This window comes from Chiloscyllium plagiosum, unplaced genomic scaffold (genome assembly GCF_037043375.1).
Source record: "Chiloscyllium plagiosum isolate Xiang-an unplaced genomic scaffold, Cpla_swu_hap1 HiC_scaffold_34, whole genome shotgun sequence".
NCBI classification, from domain to species: domain Eukaryota; kingdom Metazoa; phylum Chordata; class Chondrichthyes; order Orectolobiformes; family Hemiscylliidae; genus Chiloscyllium; species Chiloscyllium plagiosum.
In genome coordinates, this window is record NW_028270172.1 from 16,954,808 (window position 1) to 16,975,656 (window position 20,849).

Consider the following 20,849-nt stretch of genomic DNA (forward strand, 5'->3'; position numbering starts at 1 on the left):
GTTCCTCTGCTAAGCTAGTCAATCCCCTTAAGGCCCGAGTAATTGAATCAGGCGCAGTGTTATTAGGAACCAAGGTACAACAGCTTCTTCCTAACATCACACACATACACCCTTTTTCTGTTAAAATTATATTAAGGGCCATTCTGTTTTCCCATGCCATCCTACTTGTCGCATCAAGCTGTTCTGATATCTCTTGTTTAATTTATAAATCACTGTTGATTATACAAAATGTAATTTATCCAATCTACATTTTTATTAATTGTTACCCACCAGAAGAGAGCTGACTCAAAGCTTGCTGCAATCTGGTTACGAACCTTGAACTCATCAGGTACCCCCGCTAGGGACTCCTATTGAGTCTAGGTAAATCCTGTCATCGAAAGAGGTGTCTAACAGTAATCTCTTACCCCTTGCCTTTTTCCCTACTATCTTTTCCTTCTCAAATGCCAGGGTAAATGGAATTGCCAATTGTACAATTGCACATATCCCTCTCCAATCTGGAGGTAGGGTGGGTCTCAATATTTTGCGGCCACAGTACCAACCACAGATCCGCTCGGGGAATCTTTAGTGCTGAGTAGTTACCTCCCTTGTCCGTTTCGGTGACATTCTTAATCTCTGTACACAATTTCAGCTCCCCCAAATCTCTAGACCGATTTGTACCTCGTCTACGCACACACGATGTGTGATTTCCAACTACGACTGAAAACGTAAGGGGGGGTGCTTTTAAATCTTTCTTCTCCAAGGGAGGGAACATCAGAGATAGGGAGGTACAATTCCTATCATTCCATGCAGTCTCATCCTGATACAGGGCTATCATACATTTCATGCCCTTCCTGTCTCGCTTCCACCCGAGTGGAAAGGGAACCACCTGGGCCCCTGGCCTACCGGAGGCACATGCATAGCAATTGCTCTTGTTCAGACTTTTTTACAGTATACTTTACCCATTTAACCCAGGCATTTGCATCCCCGTGCCCAGTTTCTATTTCGATAGTCTGTTTCAAGTCCTTTACCTCTATAATTTTTACTACTTTGGGGGTCATCGGGAGGGGTGAAAGGTTGTACCTTGTTATCCAGTAGTTCTACCCGTTTTCCCAGTCCTACACTAATTCGAAAACAACAGCCCGAGAAATCCTTTCCGTTTGCTTTCATTTCTATCCCAAATGTTTCATCTAATTGTATTTCATAGGTGCCCCCCAGAATTGCTTCGTGCCATGTGGTTTTCTTTATTGTTAGTATATTGGGTTACACTTTTTATCGGGACAATCACGAGTTGGTCGGAAGGGGGCCCGGTGTACTGTGACGAGACCATAATACCAAGTACTATCCCCAAGGCCATCCCCATAGGACTTAAGATGTATCTCTGAGCTGCGGTACTGTCTCTGATTATCTACATCCCCACAATTTACTAAACTGCATGCATCAGCGTCTATTACTTGTGGATTATCAGACTCAGGAACTGTTATTTGACAAAATCCCAATACTAAGAGGGTTAGCATCATAACTCTAAGCATTCCCAGTATTCTAAAAATCATGCTGAAGCACAAAAAGTCTTAATATACAATCCTACAGAAATAATCCTGTGCTCGGCTTGCCACTGTATAATCAGTTACTCAAAGTCTCTTTAGCCTGAGTTTCAGTGGTTCTTGCACTGGTTCGGCTGTCCAGACTTCTTCCTTAACTGGAGATTCCACTGGCCCTTTGATCCGAGTATAATGAGTCCAGCCTTTCTCCGCCGTCCTTATTGCCGTTTCGGTAGTCAAAAGAGCCTGATACGGCCCTTCCCAGTCCGGCTGCAATTTAGTCCCTGTCCATGATTTTACTAAGACCCAATCTCCCGGTCGAATCGGATGAACAGCGAATTCAAGGGGTGGAGTCTGTGCCAATAAAGCCTGTTTCCTGAGGAAAGACAAAGAGGAGGACAAGCCCAGTATATACTTCTTTAAGAACAAATCTTTAGTTACTGGGATTGGCAGTGGCCAGATATAGGAACTTCCCGAGAACCTGGGACAGTAGGTATTAGGGAATAAACCACCGCTTCCTGTGGATTCAGAGCTGCTTCTTTCGTTACCTCATCAGCCAGTAATGTAGCTTTCCATTCTTTAATTAACAATGAATTAATGCAGTCATGTTTTAAATTAACCATGAATCAATTTGACAGGTCACTGAGACTGCGTGAAGGGATCCTGCCAATTAATATTGATTCAGGCTAGCACAATCAATTTATTGTAAATATTAATTATTAATTATATATTATATAAATATAAAAATCATTATCTGTAATTCGGGGTGGAAATGCAACAAATGACCAAAACATTTTTAAAACTGTAATTGCGCAGTTCTGTTTGTTTATCAGACACTTGTGCTTTCTCATTCTGTTCCTGTAATTGTTTTGCTCGAGCACATTCATTTTTAAGAACCTCAACAGATTTCATAGCACCATTTGCAGTTATTTCAGTCCCAATTTGGTGGCAGTATTTTGTCATGAGCGCAAAACTGATTCTTCGTGCCTCTCATCACAAAACTGTTACCATAATCCAATTAACTCTTTCGTTCCCCCTGCCTTGGGCTTAAATTTTAAGGATGACCTTGCTGCCCCTGTATCGACTAGGAAAACTACGTCCTCTTTATAAAGTCCCACCTTTAAATTTAATCTGGGTTCCTGGTGGGTCCCCAGGGGCAGGAACTCCTGACACCTCTGTTTTTCATCAAGGTTCCTAAACGGTACTGTCTTTACTTCCTTTTTCAAATCTGGACACTCTCTCTTAAAGTGACCCGTCCTTTCACAGTAATAACATTGCCTCCCTGACCATTCCTGTTTCTTTCTCCTTTTAGTTTTGTCCTTTTCTTTATTATCTCACCAACCGTGGGCTAGCATTATTTTTGCCTTTTGTTTCTACTTCTCATGTTACGTTGCCAGATCAATTGCTGACCCGATTTAACCAACTGAACAGCCTTAGGGCCACCTAATGGCCGTTCTTCATCACCCAATGTTTTATTTAGACCTTGAGAATTTTTTTTTAAGAAATATTGCAATATTTCTTGCTCCCCATAACTTCAAATACCAATTCATCAATTTATGCTTGACTAACTTTAAAGCCTGTTCCGAATTTGTAAATATATTTATATATTTACATTCATTTATTCAGTATTCAATATTTAAAATGTAAAATGCATACAGTTCCCAACTTTGAAATCCACTATAATTACCCAGTTTTAGTCCCTTAATTTAAATCCAAAATTAGTTTTCTTAAGTAGTCCTGACCAATCATTGCTCAATTACAATGCTATAGGTCGTGAAATAATCGGAGCTGCCTTAAAAGAATTTGTCTATTCAAGTTAAAAAAAAACTTCTAATGCATGAACAATGGCCGAATCCAAGGTCACAGATATTAACCATAGGATTTTGTTTTTACTACAATCTAATGTTGAACTGAAACTTCAACTGTCCTCCATAAATCACTTTTATGTAAGGATAAAAGAGATTAGTTAGAAACTGATAGTAAGGCAGTCATGACCTGTAAAAAGAACAGGAGTTATCATTTTTTTTCATAATCACTATAGAATCCTTAACCTTAAAAGAAATCATGTTAAGTTTCCATAATAAAAATCAGATTCAAAACAGTCCTGGAACTCAAGCTCCAGAGAATAAAGCGCTAACATTCAATCACCAACAAACAAATGAGCATTCAAACCAAATCACAAAGGGTTAAACTTTCTACCAGCTGTATAGCTCTTTTCGTTCTCTCTCTCTCACACACCATTTCTCACAGACACTTTCTGAGCTTCCCGCAACAACACCTCTGGGTGCTCCTCGCTTCAGCCCTCTATCTTTTGAATATTTTTCTGGTTGTCTGGCCATGATTTAGTTACAAAGTGTACCCTCAGTAGCCCTTCAGCCACTAGCCCTTCCGACTTGAAGCATAATCTGATTCCTCCTGACTGTAAGGCTGTTTTTCATTGACATATAAATTCAAATATTTACAAACCCAGTCTTCGTCCGACCCGTACTTTGGCCAGAAGACGGCGGTACGAAGAATGGATTCCTTAGTCCATAAAGCAACAATACTTAATCATCTTTTTCCCTTGTACAAGTATTATTTTTCCAATTCCACAACATCCTGCCCAACGGACTTTCTGGAGGTATGTTGTAAGGGACCACGCCTCCATTTCCATTGCCTTTTTCTTCTTTAGTTCTCCCAGAAGCTTTTTCCTTACCCACGGCACAGCCCATATTGAGTTCCTTCGTTAGTCCCTTATTAACTATAAAACTCAATCCCAGCCACCAAGACAGTACTTAAAAGTCAATTTTCTTACCCTGGTCTGTGCACAGAGTTGCCTGGCCCCTTTTTGCCGTGTTTTCTATCGACCTCCTTTCACTGTCTGATTCAGATGTCTCCCTTGTGGGGATTCGTACCAGTCACCCAAGGGAGCGGACCAAACTGGGACACGAGACCGCTCCTCAATTGGGAACGGGATGCGTCTTCCCAGTGTCCAGGGCCAGCCACTCCCCCCGGCGATGGAAGAACATCCCAGACAGTGATCAAATAAACACAACAGCTAACTAACTTGAGGGAGTGAGGCCTGGGGCTTGGTGTGGTTGAGTGAGAGAGGGGAGCAGTGTTGGAGGAGAGAGGGGCTATGATAGGAGAGAGAGGAGTCACAGAGTCATACAGCATGATAATAAACCTTTCAGTCCAACCAGTCCTTGACAACATCATCCCAAATTAAACTGATCCCACCTGCCTGCTTCAGACCCATATCCCTCCAAACCTTTCCTATATTTGTACCTATTTAAGTGTCTTTTAAACATTGTAACTGTGTCCTCAGGAAGTTCATTCTAAACCATCCTCTGTGTTACAAAATTTGCCCCCCCATTTCTTTTTTAAATTTCTCTCCTCTCACCTTAAAAATATGGCCCCTCGTCTTTAAATCTCCCATCGTAGCGAAAACACACTAATCATTAACGCTATCTATGCCTGTCATGATTTGGAGATGCCGGTGTTGGACTGGGGTGTACAAAGTTAAAAATCACACAACACCAGGTTATAGTCCAACAGGTTTAATTGGAAGCACACTAGCTCTCGGAGCAACGCCTGATGAAGGAGCGTCGCTCCGAGAGCTAGTGTGCTTCCAATTAAACCTGTTGGACTATAACCTGGTGTTGTGTGATTTTTAACTTTATGCCTGTCATGATTGTATAAACCTCTACAAGGTCACCTCTCAAACTCCTACACTCCAGTGAGAAAAGTCCCTGCATTTCCACTTTATTTTTATGTCTCAAATTCCTGGCAACAGCCTAATAAATCCTTTCTGAACCCACTCCAGTTTAATAATATTCTTCCTATAACAGAGTGATCAGAATTGTACAGGGGCTTTAATGGGAGAGAGAGAGACTGTGAATGGAGAGAGGGCCTGTGCTGAGCAGGAGGGGTATCTGTGATCGGACGGGGTCTGCGACGCGGGAGGGGGGGGTCTGCAGTGGGGGAGGTGGAGCTGCGATGGGGGAAGTGGGGCTGCGATGGGGGAGGTGGAGCTGCGATGGGGGAGGTGGAGCTGCGATGGGGAGAGGTGGTTGCGATGGGGAGGAGGGAGAGGTAGGGGTGTGATGGGTCGCAGGAGTGTTTGTGATGGGGGGGACTGCGATGGGGGAGGGGTGCTAAGATGGGGAAAGGAGCTGTGATAGGGAAAGGAGTGACTCAGTGGGGGAGGGGGTTGGTGATGGGGAGGGGGGGTCTGTGATGGGGAGGGGGTCTGTGATGGGGAGGGGGTTGCGATTGGGGAGGGGTGCTTCAATGGGGAAGGGGGGTGTATGATGGGGAGGGGGGTATGTGATGGGATGGGGATGGGGAGGAGGGGCTACTATGGGGAGGAGTTGCTGCGATGGGTTAGGTTCTATGATGGGGCAGGGGGTCTGTGATGCAGGAGGGGGGTTTTGATGGGGGAGGGGAATTGTGATGGGGAGGGAGGCTGTGATGTGGAGGGTGTGGTGATGGGGGGAGCTGTGATGGGTGAGGGGGATTTGGATGGGGTTGGGGCAGGATTGTGGTTGGGAGGAGATGGCTTGTGCCTGGCCTTGCCCGAGGGTCAGCGGTCAGCGATGGAGGAGGTTAGCCATGAGGAGAAGAAGCTTCGGTGGTAGAGGAGGAACACTCCTGTGAACACTCCTATTTCTCCTTGACCCACAAGCTAGACTGAGAAAGGTGCTTTACCTTGGGAGCAGATTGCACGCTCCTCCCTTTCACTGCAGTGTTGTCTGAGCCCCTGATAAAGCCATGGAACCTAACTAATTTTGTGTGTGTGTGTGTCTGTGTGTTTGTGTCTGGGTGTATGTGTGAGCGAGAGAGTGTGAGTGAGAGAGAGAGAGGCGTGTGTGTGTGAGAGAGGTGTGTATGTATGGCTACCTATATACTGAACTATGTTTAACTCTGTGCACATTCACGTTATTTATAATATATAGAAAATGTTGCTTCAAGAACTTTAAAAAAGCGTTTCACAATTGTAGAGGAACATATAAAGTTTTTTTTTAAGGCAACTACAAATAGCTTCCATGAACAAAATTTGGTATTTAGTAAGGGGAGGTCACATTATTGTGCATTGTGCTGGGCTTTCTGAATGATAAAGCTGACTTGATTGTTTTCCTGAGACTTCTGATTTATAGTTAGTTGATCTTGACAGGTCTCTGTCATTAAAGAAAGACTTTGAGAATGAGATGCCGTTGAACATAGATTTTTTGAGATGTTCTCTTCTAAGAATTGGTGACCACTTTCCTGTTGTTTTTCTGATAAGTCAAGTCTGGTCTCAGGCACATGGCTCTTTTATTCTTCCTGGAGAGAGCTGGCCACCTCCAATCACACTCACTTTCAAGTGGTTTATTGGTCACTTGACTAGAATGATCCTGGAAAAGCACAGCAGTTCAGGCAGCATCCGAGGAACAGGAAAATCGACGTTTCAGGCAAAAGCCCTTCATCAGGAATAGAGGCAGAGAGCCTGCAGGATGGAGAGACAAATGAGAGGAGGGTGGGGTGGGGAGAAAGTAGCATAGAGCACCACTCTAATCTAGAATCTGGTTTCCAGCATCTGTAGTCCTTGTTTTTACCTGGCATGATCCTGCTGTAAACATGATGGGAATATGGGTCGAGAGTGTGGTGCTGGAAAGTGTAGTGTCCGAGGAGCAGGAGAATCGATGTTTCGGACGTAAGCCCTTCATCACATCGATTCTCCTGCTTCTCGGTTGCTACCTGACTTGCTGAGCTTCTCCAGCACTACACTCTCAACTCTGATCTCCAGCACCTGCAATCCTCACTTTCTCCTCCATGATGGGAATATGGCTGCTCCAGAGATAGGTACCTGAGCAGTTAGCCTGTATGTTCATTAACCAGACTTACCATTGATGGTTTAACATTGCACGTATTAAGTCAACTCACACAAGCATGAAGTCAGGATCAAGCAGTGCAACCTGTTAAGACAACAGAGTGGTCACTCCTGGCAATGAGACACTTGATTCCTCTGGTGGATGTTAGTATCTCAGGGGTACACCATAAGGCTCCGATTGAATTCCATGTCAGTCCCATCACATGTCTGTTGTTTCCATCCAATCACCTGTCTTTGCTCGGCATTAATGATGGACAGTTGGGTGTTTGTTGTCTGTGTCACTCAGTTTCCTTAGAGGTGAAAACAGATGTGACCCTTCACCCACAACCCATCCTCCGACCTCATTTTTCCTTGATTAGGAAGTGCTGGTGTTGGACTGGCATGGACAAAGTTGACAATTACACAACCCCAGGTTAGAGTCCAACAGATTTATCTGGAAGCACTAGCTTTCAGAGCACTCCTTTGGAGCTACCTGTTGATAAATAAACCTGTTGGACTATAACCTGGTGTGGTGTGATTTTTAACCTCATTTTTCCAGACTGCGCATTGACCTCACTCTATTAGCATTGTCTAAAGCAGTCGCACTTTAGTGTAGATCTGATCTGTTTTTCCCCAATGATTGCTATTTGCCGGCGGAGTATTAGACCAAGATTGCTGTAAGATTTCTTGAGTCGGTTTCTCTGTTATTTTTGATGTGATTTGGGGAGAAAGTGAGAGCTGCAGATGCTGGAGATCAGAGCTGAAAATGTGTTGCTGGAAAAGCGCAGCAGGTCAGGCAGCATCCAGGGAACAAGAGAATCGACGTTTCGGGCATAAGCCCTTCTTCAGGAAATGATGTGATTTGGTGCAGGCTTATCTTTTCATTTGAAATGCCCCATGGGAGTTCATTTCTTGCCTTCAATAGCATGAAGCAGTGCACAGTCTAGTGAACTGATAACTGTATGTTGTTCTTTATTCAGGTGTGGGATGTGGGCGTCGCTGGCTGGCCAGCATTTATTGCCTAGGAGAAAGTGAGGACTGCAGATACTGGGGATCAAAGCTTAAAAATGCGTTGCTGGAAAAGCACAGCAGGTCAGGCAGCATCAAAGGAGAAGGAGAATCGACGTTTCGGGCATAATTGCCTGTCCATTGTTGGTGGTGGTGAACTACCTTTTTGAACTGCTGCAGTCAATGTGGTACAGGTTGATCCACGATGTTGTTAGGGAGGGAATTCCAGGATGTTGACCGAGCAACAGTGAAGGAATGACTGATGTATTTCCAACTCCTCAACTTCCTGCATCTCTCCCCTTGAACCCCACCCCTCCAACTGCAACAAGGATAGGGTCCCACGGTCCTTACTTTCCACCCTACTAATCTTGGGATACTGCGCATTATCCTTTCCTCCTCCACATTCCTGGTGAAGGGCTCATGCCCGAAATGTAGATTCTCCTTCTCCTCAGATGCTGCCTGACCTGCTGTGCTTTTCCAGCGCCACACTTTTCGACTCTGATCTCCAGCATCGGCAACTCTCACTTTCTCCATATTTCCAAGTCAGGACAGTGAATGGATTGGAGGGGAACTTGCAGGGGGCAGTGGTCCCATGGACCCTTTTCCTTGTAGGTGGAAGCGGTGATGGGTTTGTCTGAGGATCTTTGGTGAATTTCAGCAGTACGTATTGTAGATATTACACACTGCTGAGCGTCAGTGGTGGAGGGAGTGGATGTTTGTGGATGTGGAGCTCATCAAGTTAGCTGAATGATGTCATGCTTCTTGAGTACTGTTGGAGCTGCACTCATCCAGGCAAGTGGGGAATATTCCATCACACTCCTGACTTGTGCCTTGTAGGCTTTGGGGAGTCAAGAGGTGAGTTGCTCGCCATTGTATTCCTCACTCAAGACCTGCTCTTGTAGCCGCTGCGTTACTGTGGTAAATCCAATTGAGTTTCTAGTCAGTGGTAACTCCCAGGATGCTATTAGTGGGAGGTTCAGTGATGATAACACCTTTGAACATCAAGGGGCGTTGGTTGGATTGTCTCTGATCAGGGATGGTCATTGCCTGGTATGTGGATGATGGAAATCTTACTTGCTGCTTGTCAGCATAAGCCTGGATGTTGTCCTGATCTTGTTTTTGAAAGTTATCTTTATTTTCTGAAGAGCTAGAACCTCAGCATTCATTTTTGCGAGTGACCTGTGGCTTGTAATCAGAATTGAAAATTGTGATGTACAATCCAAGTTCACCCAATAATATTCCCCGTGTGGTTGTGTGAGTCACTTTGATAAAAATAAAAGGGGTGTACACTTGCTGTGACACAGTGATTAGACCTCACAGAGTTGGAGCACCAGGCATTTGTAACCTCAGGTCTTACTTTGTTGTTGAGGATGATGAACAGAGTCCACTATGGCACTGGATAATTATTTGAGCAAGGCACAAGCAGCTGCAAAAAGGAGTGTCTCACCACCTTGAAGAAAAGCCAGAGACTTTTGTGGTTGTCCTACACAGTCTCGACAGCCACGTCACTGATGATGCCATCAAATGGAAGGCTTGACAGAGGATAATTTTGCCTCGCTCCTCTTTTCAGAGAGACAAGTATGTTTTAAGGGTTTTAGGGCGTCCACCCCGTTTATATCTGCTCTGAGGGATGCAGGATTAACAGCACAGGAGGAGGCTATGGTAAGAAGCTCCCAATATGGACACAGCGTGACCTTATGTTGTAGGATGTGCTTTTTACTAGATGCTCACATGAGTTGGTCATCCTGAATTATAACAATCAGCTTTAGCAGGGACTCATTGAAAGGCCGAAGTTCAGAAACAACAACATTTTAACAATTATTCATCCATTTTTATTGCGACGAAAATATGCCTCTTTGTCCACTATTGACAGTTTCCCTTTGTCCAAAACACCATGAGTGTCCTTAATGCACAATAAGTTTCCATTTGGGAAACCCAGGATGTACAAAGAGATGCCAATATGCGTAAGCCGTGCTGATCCAATGGCTGCTCTCGGGTTTGTGAATGTGGATCAGTGGGAGCGGATGAAAATGGTCCAGCCAGGCTGCACCTTCCCCTCCCGATTCCCCCCCCCCCCACACACACACACACACCCAACAACTGGGGTTCCATGGCTTTTTGCTCAGAAATAATATGGCAAGGTCTTCGGTGGCACCAGACTTGCCAAAAAGTGGTTCAAAAAGTGTATGCTGATTGTCCCCAAAATCCCACCAACTGGATCCACACATTCTAGCACTGGTACCTTACTGTGTTCGGGACTCTGTGCTCTACGGCCTGTTCCCCGGGACACACACCGAGACGAACATCAACTGTGCCTGGAGGATCATCAACTCGGTGAAGGACGCTCCCTGGGAGGTCCGAAATCTGTTGATCTTCCAGCTGAAGGAGTTGACCCTGACTGAGTGCTGCAGACTGGCACATTCCAAGGTCCAGGACTACGTGTTGAGGGACGTGCTGAAGCTTGGGGCAGCTGCCGCCAAGGTGCGGTGGGGAAAGACCACCGTGTAACGTCTGCCTGCCTAAAGAAGAACAGGGGGCCCATGCAGTCATTTGGGCTCTGCTGACGCTTCAGCTAAAAATGTAATCGTACAGACCTGTACATAGGAATGATTACTCTGTTTCGGTATGCAAAGAAATGGAATGTTTACATATGTATGGCATGTCCAACTGGGTAAAAACAATGACTGCAGATGCTGGAAACCAGAATTTGGATTAGTGGTGCTGGAAGAGCACAGCAGTTCAGGCAGCATCCGAGGAGTAGCAAAATTGACGTTTCGGGCAAAAGCCCTTCATCAGGAATAAAGGCAGAGAGCCTGAAGCGTGGAGAGATAAGCTAGAGGAGGGTGGGGGTGGGGAGAAAGTAGCATAGAGTACAATAGGTGAGTGGGGGAGGGGATGAAGGTGATAGGTCAGGGAGGAGGGTGGAGTGGATAGGTGGAAAAGAAGATAGGCAGGTAGGACAAGTCATGGGGACAGTGCTGAGCTGGAAGTTTGGAACTGGGGTGAGGTGGGGGAAGGGAAAATGAGGAAACTGTTGAAGTCCACATTGATGCCCTTGGGTTGAAGTGTTCCGAGGCGGAAGATGTGGCGTTCTTCCTCCAGGCGTCTGGTGGTGAGGGAGCAGCGGTGAAGGAAGCCCAGGACCTCCATGTCCTCGGCAGAGTGGGATGGGGAGTTGAAATGTTGTGCCACAGGGCGGTGTGGTTGATTGGTGCGGGTGTCTCGGAGATGTTCCCTAAAGGGCTCTGCTAGGAGGTGTCCGGTCTCCCCAATGTAGAGAAGACCGCATCGGGAGCAACGGATGCAATAAATGATATTGGTGGATGTGCAGGTAAAATTTTGATGGATGTGGAAGTCTCCTTTAGGGCCTGGGATGGAGGTGAGGGAGGAGGTGGGGGCGCAGGTTTTGCAGTTCCTGCGGTGGCAGGGGAACGTGCCAGGATGGGTTGTAGGGGGGCGTGGACCTGACCAGGTAGTCACGGAGGGAACGGTCTTTGCGAAGGCGGAAAGGGGTGGGGAGGGAAATATATCCCTGTTGGTGGGGTCTGTTTGGAGGTGGCGGAAATGTCGGTGGATGATTTGGTTTATGCAAAGGTTGGTAGGGTGGAAAGTGAGCACCAGGGTCGTTCTGTCCTTGTTACGGTTGGAGGGGTGGCGTCTGAGGGTGGAGGTGCGGGATGTGGACGAGATGCGTTGGAGGGCACCTTTAACCACGTGGGAAGGGAAATTGCGGTCTATAAAGAAGGAGGCCATCTGGTGTGTTCTGTGGTGGAACTGGTCCTCCTGGGAGCAGATACGGCAGAGGTGGAGGAATTGGGAATACAGGATGGCATTTTTGCAAGAGGTAGGGTGGGAAGAGGTATAATCCAGGTAGCTGTGGGAGTCGGTGCGTTTGTAAAAAATGTCAGTGTCAAGTCGGTCATCATTAATGAAGATGGAGAGGTCCAGGAAGGGGAGGGAGGTGTCAGAGATGGTCCAGGTAAACTTAAGGTCAGGGTGGAATGTGTTGGTGAAGTTGATGAATTGCTCAACCTCCTCGCGGGAGCACGAGGTGGCACCAATGCAGTCATCAATGTCGCGGAGGAAGAGGTGGGGAGTGGTGCCGGTGTAATTACGGAAGATGGACTGTTCTATGTAGCCAACAAAGAGACAGGCATAGCTGGGCCCCATACGGGTGCCCATGGCTACCCCTTTGGTCTGGAGGAAGTGGGAGGATTCGAAGGAAAAATTGTTAAGGATGAGGACCGGTTCGGCCAAACGAATGAGAGTGTCGGTGGAAGGGTACTGTTGGGGACGTCGGGAGAGGAAAAAACGGAGGGCTTGGAGGCCCTGGTCATGGCGGATGGAGGTGTAGAGGGATTGGATATCCATGGTGAAGATGAGGCATTGGGGCCGGGGAAATGGAAGTCTTGGAGGAGGTGGAGGGCGTGGGTGGTGTCTCGAACGTATGTGGGGAGTTCCTGGACTAGGGGGGATAGGACAGTGTCGAGGTAGGTGCCGATGAGTTCAGTGGGGCAGGAGCATGCTGAGACAATGGGTCGGCCAGGGTGGTCAGGCTTGTGGATCTTGGGAAGGAGGTAGAACCAGGCAGTGCGGGGTTCCCAGACTATGAGGTTGGAAGCTGTACAGACCATCAAAGTATTTTATGAATAAAGTATATTTTTGAAATTAAAAAAAAGTGTTCGTGAGGAAGCAGTTTTAGAGCTGAGTAAACACAGAGACATGTTTCAGAATGGTCTGCTACCTGACTAATATCGTCCAACATTGAGCGAGTGCATCTGTGGCTGGGAACTTGTCAGTTGTGACCGAGATGTTGCTGGGCCTACTCAGCTAAGGCGGTGACACAGTTATGTGGGCAACGTGATGAACTGACAAGGAAAAGTCACTTCAGATTGCATAACCACATACATGTCTCTAGATAGGTCGTAACCTGCAAGGACAGCTTCACTTGTTAACCTAAATAATTTGCTATTTTTACAACTTTTTGGTCCAAGTACTGTCATCTTTACAATGTCACGTACCTTCTTGGCTATCTCATGTAGATTTACTGCCACCAATCCTTCCTCTTGGTGAGAGTCTGGGTGACCATGTGGGGAAGGATATCCATACTTTTTTTTAGGTTGAATGTAAGTTGATGAACAGGAAATATGTGTATCACATGTTAATAAGTCACTAGTTACAGTACACCTGTGAATCATGATGGTTTCTTGCGTTATGTCAGTTCAATTTAAGAGTTTGACTTTGGTGACATGCATTAACACTCAGAATAATGACTGACTAACACACGAACAATTCATAAGACACTTTGAGAACCAGTTTGTTTCTCCGAAGAACAGTTGTTTCATCTCAATGGGCAGAGCTCATCTTGTGACATCAGCTAACCCTTTCAAGTGCCTAATAGCCTTAGGCAGCATTATCCTTTCTCTGCTGTAGAAGCCATACTCTCTTCCTCCTCCTCCTTAAATCTCTTTCCACTTTGAAATCAAGGTTTTAAGGAGCAAGTGAGTTCGAGCTCTGTTGGCACTTTGGGGTATGAGAAGGGTGCTCTGAAATGTGGTCTTGGACGTCATTAATGTTAAGGAGAGGTGAGTGGTTGACAATCTGCTGTAACTCGATGGGCAGCTGTAGAAACTAGTTTTGAGTTGCTTGCCTTGCTGGCCATGTCCTGACAACTGCCCAAGGCATTGTGGGATGGTGAGGGGGTACGATTGATGTATCGGTGGAGTTGCGTGGAGAATTCCTGGCAGCATGGTAATTACTTTTTGGGTCGTTTGTAAAAACACCTTTTGGCTGCCATCTGAGAACCCAAGTGGGCACGGAAAGTTCACCGAGCCAGAATTGAATCAGATGCCCGCCTGGGGTCTCTGAAACCGTTTTAAGCCACTGCCCAACAGCGTCGACAACACAAAATGGGAACGCAGAGTCATACAGCACAGAAACAGACCCTTTGGTTCATCTCATCCACCCCAGCCTGGTTTCCCAAACTAAACTAGTCCCATTTGCCTGTGTTTGGCCCATAACCCTCTAAACCTTTCCTATTCATGTACCTGTCCAAATGTCTTTTAAATGTTGTAACGGTATTTAATCCACCACTTCCTCTGCTTATTCATTCCATGTACGAACCACCCTCAGTGTAAAAACTTTGCCCCTTGGGTACCTTTTAATTCTTTCTCCTCTCACCTTAACCTATGCCGTCTAATTCTGAACTTCCCCACCTGAGGGAAGAGATCATTGCTATTCACCTTATCTTTGCCCCTCATGATTTTATAAACCTTTATAAGGTTCTATAAGGTTCTCAACCTTCTACTCTCCAGGGAAAAATGTCCCAGCCTATCCGGTCTCTCCTTATAACTCAAATGCCCCAGACCCAGTAACATCCTGGTAAATCTTTTCTGCACCTTTTTCCAATTTGATAAGATCTTTCCTGTATCAGGGCAGCCAGAACTGTACACAGTACTCCAAAAGCAGCTTCACCAACATCCTGTACAACCTCAACATCACATGCCAACTCTGAAACCCGATGGTCTGAGCAATGAAGGCAAGTGAGCAAAACATCTTCTTGTCTAACTGTGGTGCCACTTTCAAGGAACTATGTACCTCAGCCATTAGGTCTCTCTGTGTGACAGCACTCCCCAGGGCCATACTATTAACAGTGTAAGCCCTGTTGTTGTCCAATGGCATTTGGACCCCCTCTGGACAGGGGGTATGGGTTCCAACATTAGCCACTGCTGCTGTGCCCATTTGGTGCTGTACAACCAGAGACAGGTGCCAGTTTTTCTGTTTTCAACTGTGTCTCAACTTCATTATCATCCAACCCCTCAACACTAGAAATGAAACAGAGCCAGGAGAGTTGTGCTAACTATAAACATCAAGACAGCATTCAAAAATAACGATGGGAAACCACCAACGAACCCCAGATGTTTATATCAATAAAATGCAAGTTGACATCGCAAAGGATTTCAGCTCTCTCGGTATTTCCATTAACATCTAGAAAGCCACAAAGACCGTCACATGAAGCTTGTAACTAGCTTGAAAAAAAAATTAGAACAACGACAAGCTTAAATAAGACAAAGATTCTACATGCAAATGTGCTGTCTGCCATTTGGTTGTGAAACCTGCCAGGTAAGGGTGCTTTTCATACCAAGCGTCTTTGAAGGATTCTACGGCGTACACCAGTGTTACCTTACACCCTACACTGAGGTAGGAGAGTGCTCAGAACTGGCTTAGGTTCCATGGCTTGTTCCCAACACCTGAATTTGGTCACTGCAGCTCATTCATCACACTGTGTTGGATGACAGACAAAGAGCTGAACTGGAGTCAGACTATAAGGAGAGATCTGCAGCTGGTAACAGATACTGGAGGACATTTTCAGTGCAGAAGGGAATGCTTTGTCTGTCTCTTACATCTCTAAATCTCATAGCTGGCAAATCTAACTGACTAAGTCATGGAACTGCACACTTTCCCAGTCTTACTTCTTTCTAAAAACTTAAAATTCTTGTAATCTGAACTTTTTTGCCAACAAATAATTATTTTTCTTCTGTTTCAACCCTGGAGCCTGTGCTTATGGTCTCATCTTGATTTCTTACTACATATTTAAAAAGTTGGAAATGGAGAGTAAGTTTCAACAATGACCACTGTGCTACTCTGGTAATCATTCCTCGAGAGCAAATTTCATTCTATTTATTTAATCCTTCCTTTCATTGATTTACAGGATGTAGGTGCTGCTGGCAGGAGCAGAGTTTAATGCACATTCCGAAAAGCTTATAGGGAGGGTGTTCCAGGATTGTGACCCCGATTGGCAGTGATGGATGGATGGCATAGTTCTAAGTCAGGATGGTGTGTGGATTGGATGGGAACTTGGAGGTGCTGGTGTGCGCATGCTTATGCTGGTGGAGGTTGTGGGTTCAGAAGGTGCTATTGAATGATTGCAGCAACTTGCCACCAATGAGCTTTGTAGATGGTACACCCTGTGGCCAACGTGTGCTGATGGTGAAGGGCATGAAGGTTTAAGGTGGTGGATATAATGCCAGTCACGCCGATGGCTTTGTCCTGGAGGGTATCGATGATATTGTCACATAGGTCAAGTAGGTATCTGCTCTGCCAGGTTACTATCTAAGAGACAGGCTTGAAAGCTACTCCTAAAGTGACTCTAATGTTTGTTTCAAATGTTGCAGGTTCCGAGGGTGGGATTTTACTGAACGCTTAATACCCCTTATCGAAAAGTTAGCTGACTGCCCGGCCAGTAGCCAGATTCCTCATGGGCATGTCACACCGCTGGCAGCGTTTATTGGTCTAAGGTCAAAACCTCCACCCCCATCAAGAGAGCAGATCCCACTCCCATTGGGACTGGCTGGCTGGCCACTGTGTAGACATGGCATTGCCAGGGTCAACTGGCAGTCTGTGTGTGGGATTACAGCCAGTCCTGAAGGTGGGGAAATGACCAAGCCCCCTCGGTTCCGAATATCAGCTGGGAATGGAGGACAGAGCCCCACAGTGGAAGAGAGATGGTTAGTGGCTGGAGCTGGGTGTGTGAGGCCAAGGGTGGTACAGCATTAAAGTTAGCAATATACAGTAGAGGCATATACATAGAAGATGCCCTTTGTCCCATCAAACGAGCTATCTCACCCTACTTCCCAGCATGAATGTTTTGACATTTCAAGTGCTCATCCATGACCCATGACCTTGGGGTTCGATGGAGGGGGTGGGGGGGGTACCACCACTAACCTACAAAGGAGTTCACCCTCCACTTCTTATCCTGGCAGCTGCCCACACCTCCCTTCGCCGGCCTGGCTCAAACTGAAGTGGAATGAAGCCTTTGGATTAATTGGACTGTGAAGACTGGGCAGAGTCCGCGCCCCCCGCCCAATGTAAACTGACAGCTCCCTTCCAATGTACAATGAGAAGCAATTCAGAGAGAGGGCAGAAAAGTCGTGGGAAGGCCATGGATAGTGTTTCATAGACCCCTGACCCTACCTTCATCACTGCCATTGGGCTGCTGTAACATTTGAGTGAGCATAGATGTGCTGACCAGTTTGACATAAATTATTATTTTCTCTTCCTTTTCTAGTGATGGATGTTCTGACCGTTGCAAATAATTGCTTTGCGCTTGACCTCTGCCTGAAGCTCTGTGAAGAGAAGAGAACTGAGAATGTTTTTTTTTCCCCATTAAGTATATCAACGGCTCTGGCTATGGTGTTCCTTGGTGCTAAAGGCAGCACGAACCAGCAGATGGCTAAGGTACGTGTAATGAATGGCCTTTGCTGGTCCAGATAATTCACACGGTTCAATGTCTGACAATATTGTCCCTTTATCTATCCATCTCTACCTCTGTTTCTCATGCATTCCCTCCCAGTACCTCCTTATGATTTGTGTGTACAGAATGGATAGGTATTGCAGGGGAATCAGTTGCAATCAGTTTCAATGTGTAAGTGGAACAGGAATTTCCCTAACCCCCAAATGGCCTGGGTTTTTTTTAGATCTTTCCTCAGGAGATCCCATGGGCTGGGGAAGAGGTTTCTGTTTATTCTTTACGGTGTGTGCTTTTCGTTAAAGGTCAACATTTATTCCCCATTCCTAACTTCTCTTGACCTGAGTGACTTGTTTAGGGCCATTTCAGAGTGTAGTTAAGAGTTAACACATTGCTGTGGATCTAGCATCTAACATAGGCCAGTCCAAGAAAGGGCACTGGAGAACCAGAATTTTGTCATCGTCCCTTCCAATTTTATATTTATTAATTGAATTTAAATTCCACTGGCTGCCGAGCTCGAGTGTCAATCTAGGCCTCTGCGCTACTAGTCCAGTGATTTTAACACTATGCCACCATTCCCTCATGTGAGCTGCAATGTATACAAGATATGAAGATATGTTAAAAAACAATCTGGGAGGCCATGGGATGTTTTACTTGTCTGGCCTTGGGCATTTGGACAGCATGGTGGCTTAGTGGTTAGCACTGCTGCGTCACAGTACCAGTGACCTGGGTTCGATTCCATCCTTGGAAAATCGTGCTTGTGTTCTATGCTGTCCCTGTGTCTGCATGGGTTTCCTCTGGGTGCTCCAGTTTCCTCCTGCAGTTCAGGGATGTGCGGGAATAGGTGGATTAGCCAGGGTCCCAGGGATAGGGCAAGGGGTTGAGTTTGGGTAGGATGACCTTCAGAGGATTGGTGTGGACTTGGTGGGCCGAATGGCCTGGTTCCACACTGTTGGGATTCTATGATTCTACTGTTCATGAGTAAGTTTCCATTTCTGTCTGGAAGTTTTTAAAACAGCAGAAGCAGCATAAGGTGGAAATATGATCAATTGATTTGTTGCAGATTTAGGATATACTTGCTAAAATAAAGAGGAACAATCTGACCTTGGTCTAGTTAAATCCTGGTTCCTTCTGGAGATTCACTGATGAGACTGTGACAAGTTTCCATTGTTATATTATCATCGCTATTACTATTAACCCTCAGATATTTGTGAAAAGCTGAGAAAATCTTTCATAAGAGTGTAGTACACGGCCAAATATTTGGCTTTATCTGGGCCGTTCACTTCAGTATCAAGATCTGGTTAAAATGTACCACTAATGGCCTCTCTGTTTTATTAAAATCATTATGAAAACATTCTTGATACGTAGCACATCTTCATATTGAGAATTATCATTTTGGTTGGAAACAAAGATTCATTTGTGAAAAGGAGAATGAGTAAATTTAATGGTTTCCTCAATTCTGAATTCACATGTTTGAAACAGAAATTATTGTGGCTTTGTGTTGTACCCACTTTGCTGCAGAGAACTGAAAGGTGTAATGATCCTCTTTTACTGAAGGACCCCTTCCTCAAATGAATTAGTAATCAACCACCTCCACCCCCTGCCCCACCCCACCCCCAGCCCTTAAATCATGGTATTATCGTCAATATGAAAGTGCTCTGTTTAAAAGGGGCTTTTCAGAATACACACACTTCCTGAGGAATAACCGTCACATGCAACTGCTCACTACATTATGGGGTGCTTGGGGATTTGAAAACCTCATTCTGTTGAAAGACGGCTGAGAACAATGCGTAACGGAATTGGTGGCCAGTTTTCCCACCACAGAGTTTTTATTTCCGATAAATTGGAAAAATATTGTCAAGACTTTTAATTTCAAACCAAGCACGAGACCAAAGAACAAATCATGGAGGTTTTACAGCACAGAGAGATCCTTCGACCCATTGTGCCTATAACTGTCCCATTTTATAGCACTTGGCCCGTTTGTATGGCAGTTCAAATGTTATGACTGTTCCTGCTTCCACCATGCTGTGAGTTCCAGGTACCACCCTCTGAGTGAAAAATATTATTCCTCAAATCCCCTCGAAACCTCCTGCCCTTAAATCCATGCCCCCTGGTTATTGATTCATCTTCTAAGGGAAAAAGTTTCTTCCTATTTATGCCCTGATAATCTTATAGATTGCAATCAGATTTCCCTCTCCGTATTCTCTGCTCTAAGGAAAACAACCCCAGTCTATCCAATCTCTCTTCATAGCAGACTCCCTCCAGTTCAGACAACACCCTCTCTACTGTGATCATGTCCTTCCTCTATTAGTGTGTTACAACTCCGATAAACACTGGGAATACTGGGGGAGTTGCCTTTACAGTTTGAGGGTTGGGACAGGGCTTAATTAACTGAATGGGGTAGATGGTGTTAGTGAAATGCAGAATTAAGCCAACTGCATATGTTCAGTCTCCAGAGAGGGCTGCCTCCTCATATAGCCCCATGCTTCCAGAGTAGCCCACATGCTATATATAACCCATTATCCCTCTCTTTTTCTTCCCCCAATGAAGAGAGATACCTATGGTCCCTTGTGATCTGACTAATTGCTTGTCCTTGTACTCCTGCATTCCATTCCCTCCTGCCCAAATTTAACTCTCTCCCCAATCGCAGTCTCAAGTTCAAGGTGACCGTTTGCAATTCTGGCATCAGACAGACTGTCAATGGCGGACAGAAGTGGTCTTCTGCCCCATCCATCCTGTCCCAATTTACTGAGTAATGCTTTGGGAGTAATGCTTCCCATATGAAAGTCTTTAAATGAATGCACTGTGCATGTTTTGTCAAGCCGCAGTGTTGCAGTTGGGAGATATGGTGCTGTAGGATGTAGTAGCACTAGGGAATTGTCAGAAGCTATCGTGCAGAAGGAGAGGTGTCAGGATCAAGAAAGGTGATGTGGCAGCCCTGGAAAACAAGCTGAGGGCTGCAATTTGGGTAGAATTTGCTGCTTCTTTTGTTTTGATATGCATTCCAGGTCAGTCAGGTAAGTGAGCCTGCAAAAAGTGCTTCAACAATTTGCATGGTGACTGTCAACAATGTGAATGATTAATCTCCCTCGACATTCACATTTACGTGGTTAGTGTGAAGTTGTCTTGCTGGTTTTTGCGTGAGTTATTTTTTGGCATTTTCCATGGGATTTTTGTGATTCAACTTTATCAAATGTTATAGTCATGAAAACTCAAACCTTTTCTAGTCTATTTGGGTACCGCCTTG

General features: G+C 45.4%; 1 protein-coding gene across 6 annotated transcripts in view; it reads left to right on the top strand.

The window, feature by feature from the left end:
* Window positions 1-20,849, top strand: part of LOC122564496 (serpin B6-like) — a 39,544-nt gene that overhangs the window by 5,516 nt on the left and 13,179 nt on the right. The window contains exons 2-3 of one of the 6 annotated variants that reach the window (XM_087978512.1): window positions 8,328-8,439; window positions 17,423-17,592. In XM_087978512.1, the coding sequence (XP_087834638.1) occupies window positions 8,415-8,439; window positions 17,423-17,592 (195 nt within the window). In that variant the 5' untranslated portion in view covers window positions 8,328-8,414. Of the gene's footprint in view, window positions 1-1,916; window positions 2,077-8,327; window positions 8,440-15,423; window positions 15,478-17,422; window positions 17,593-20,849 lie in introns of those variants that run through there. The other 5 variants (XM_043719465.2, XM_043719468.2, XM_043719466.2 and 2 more) reach the window with 5 other exon arrangements.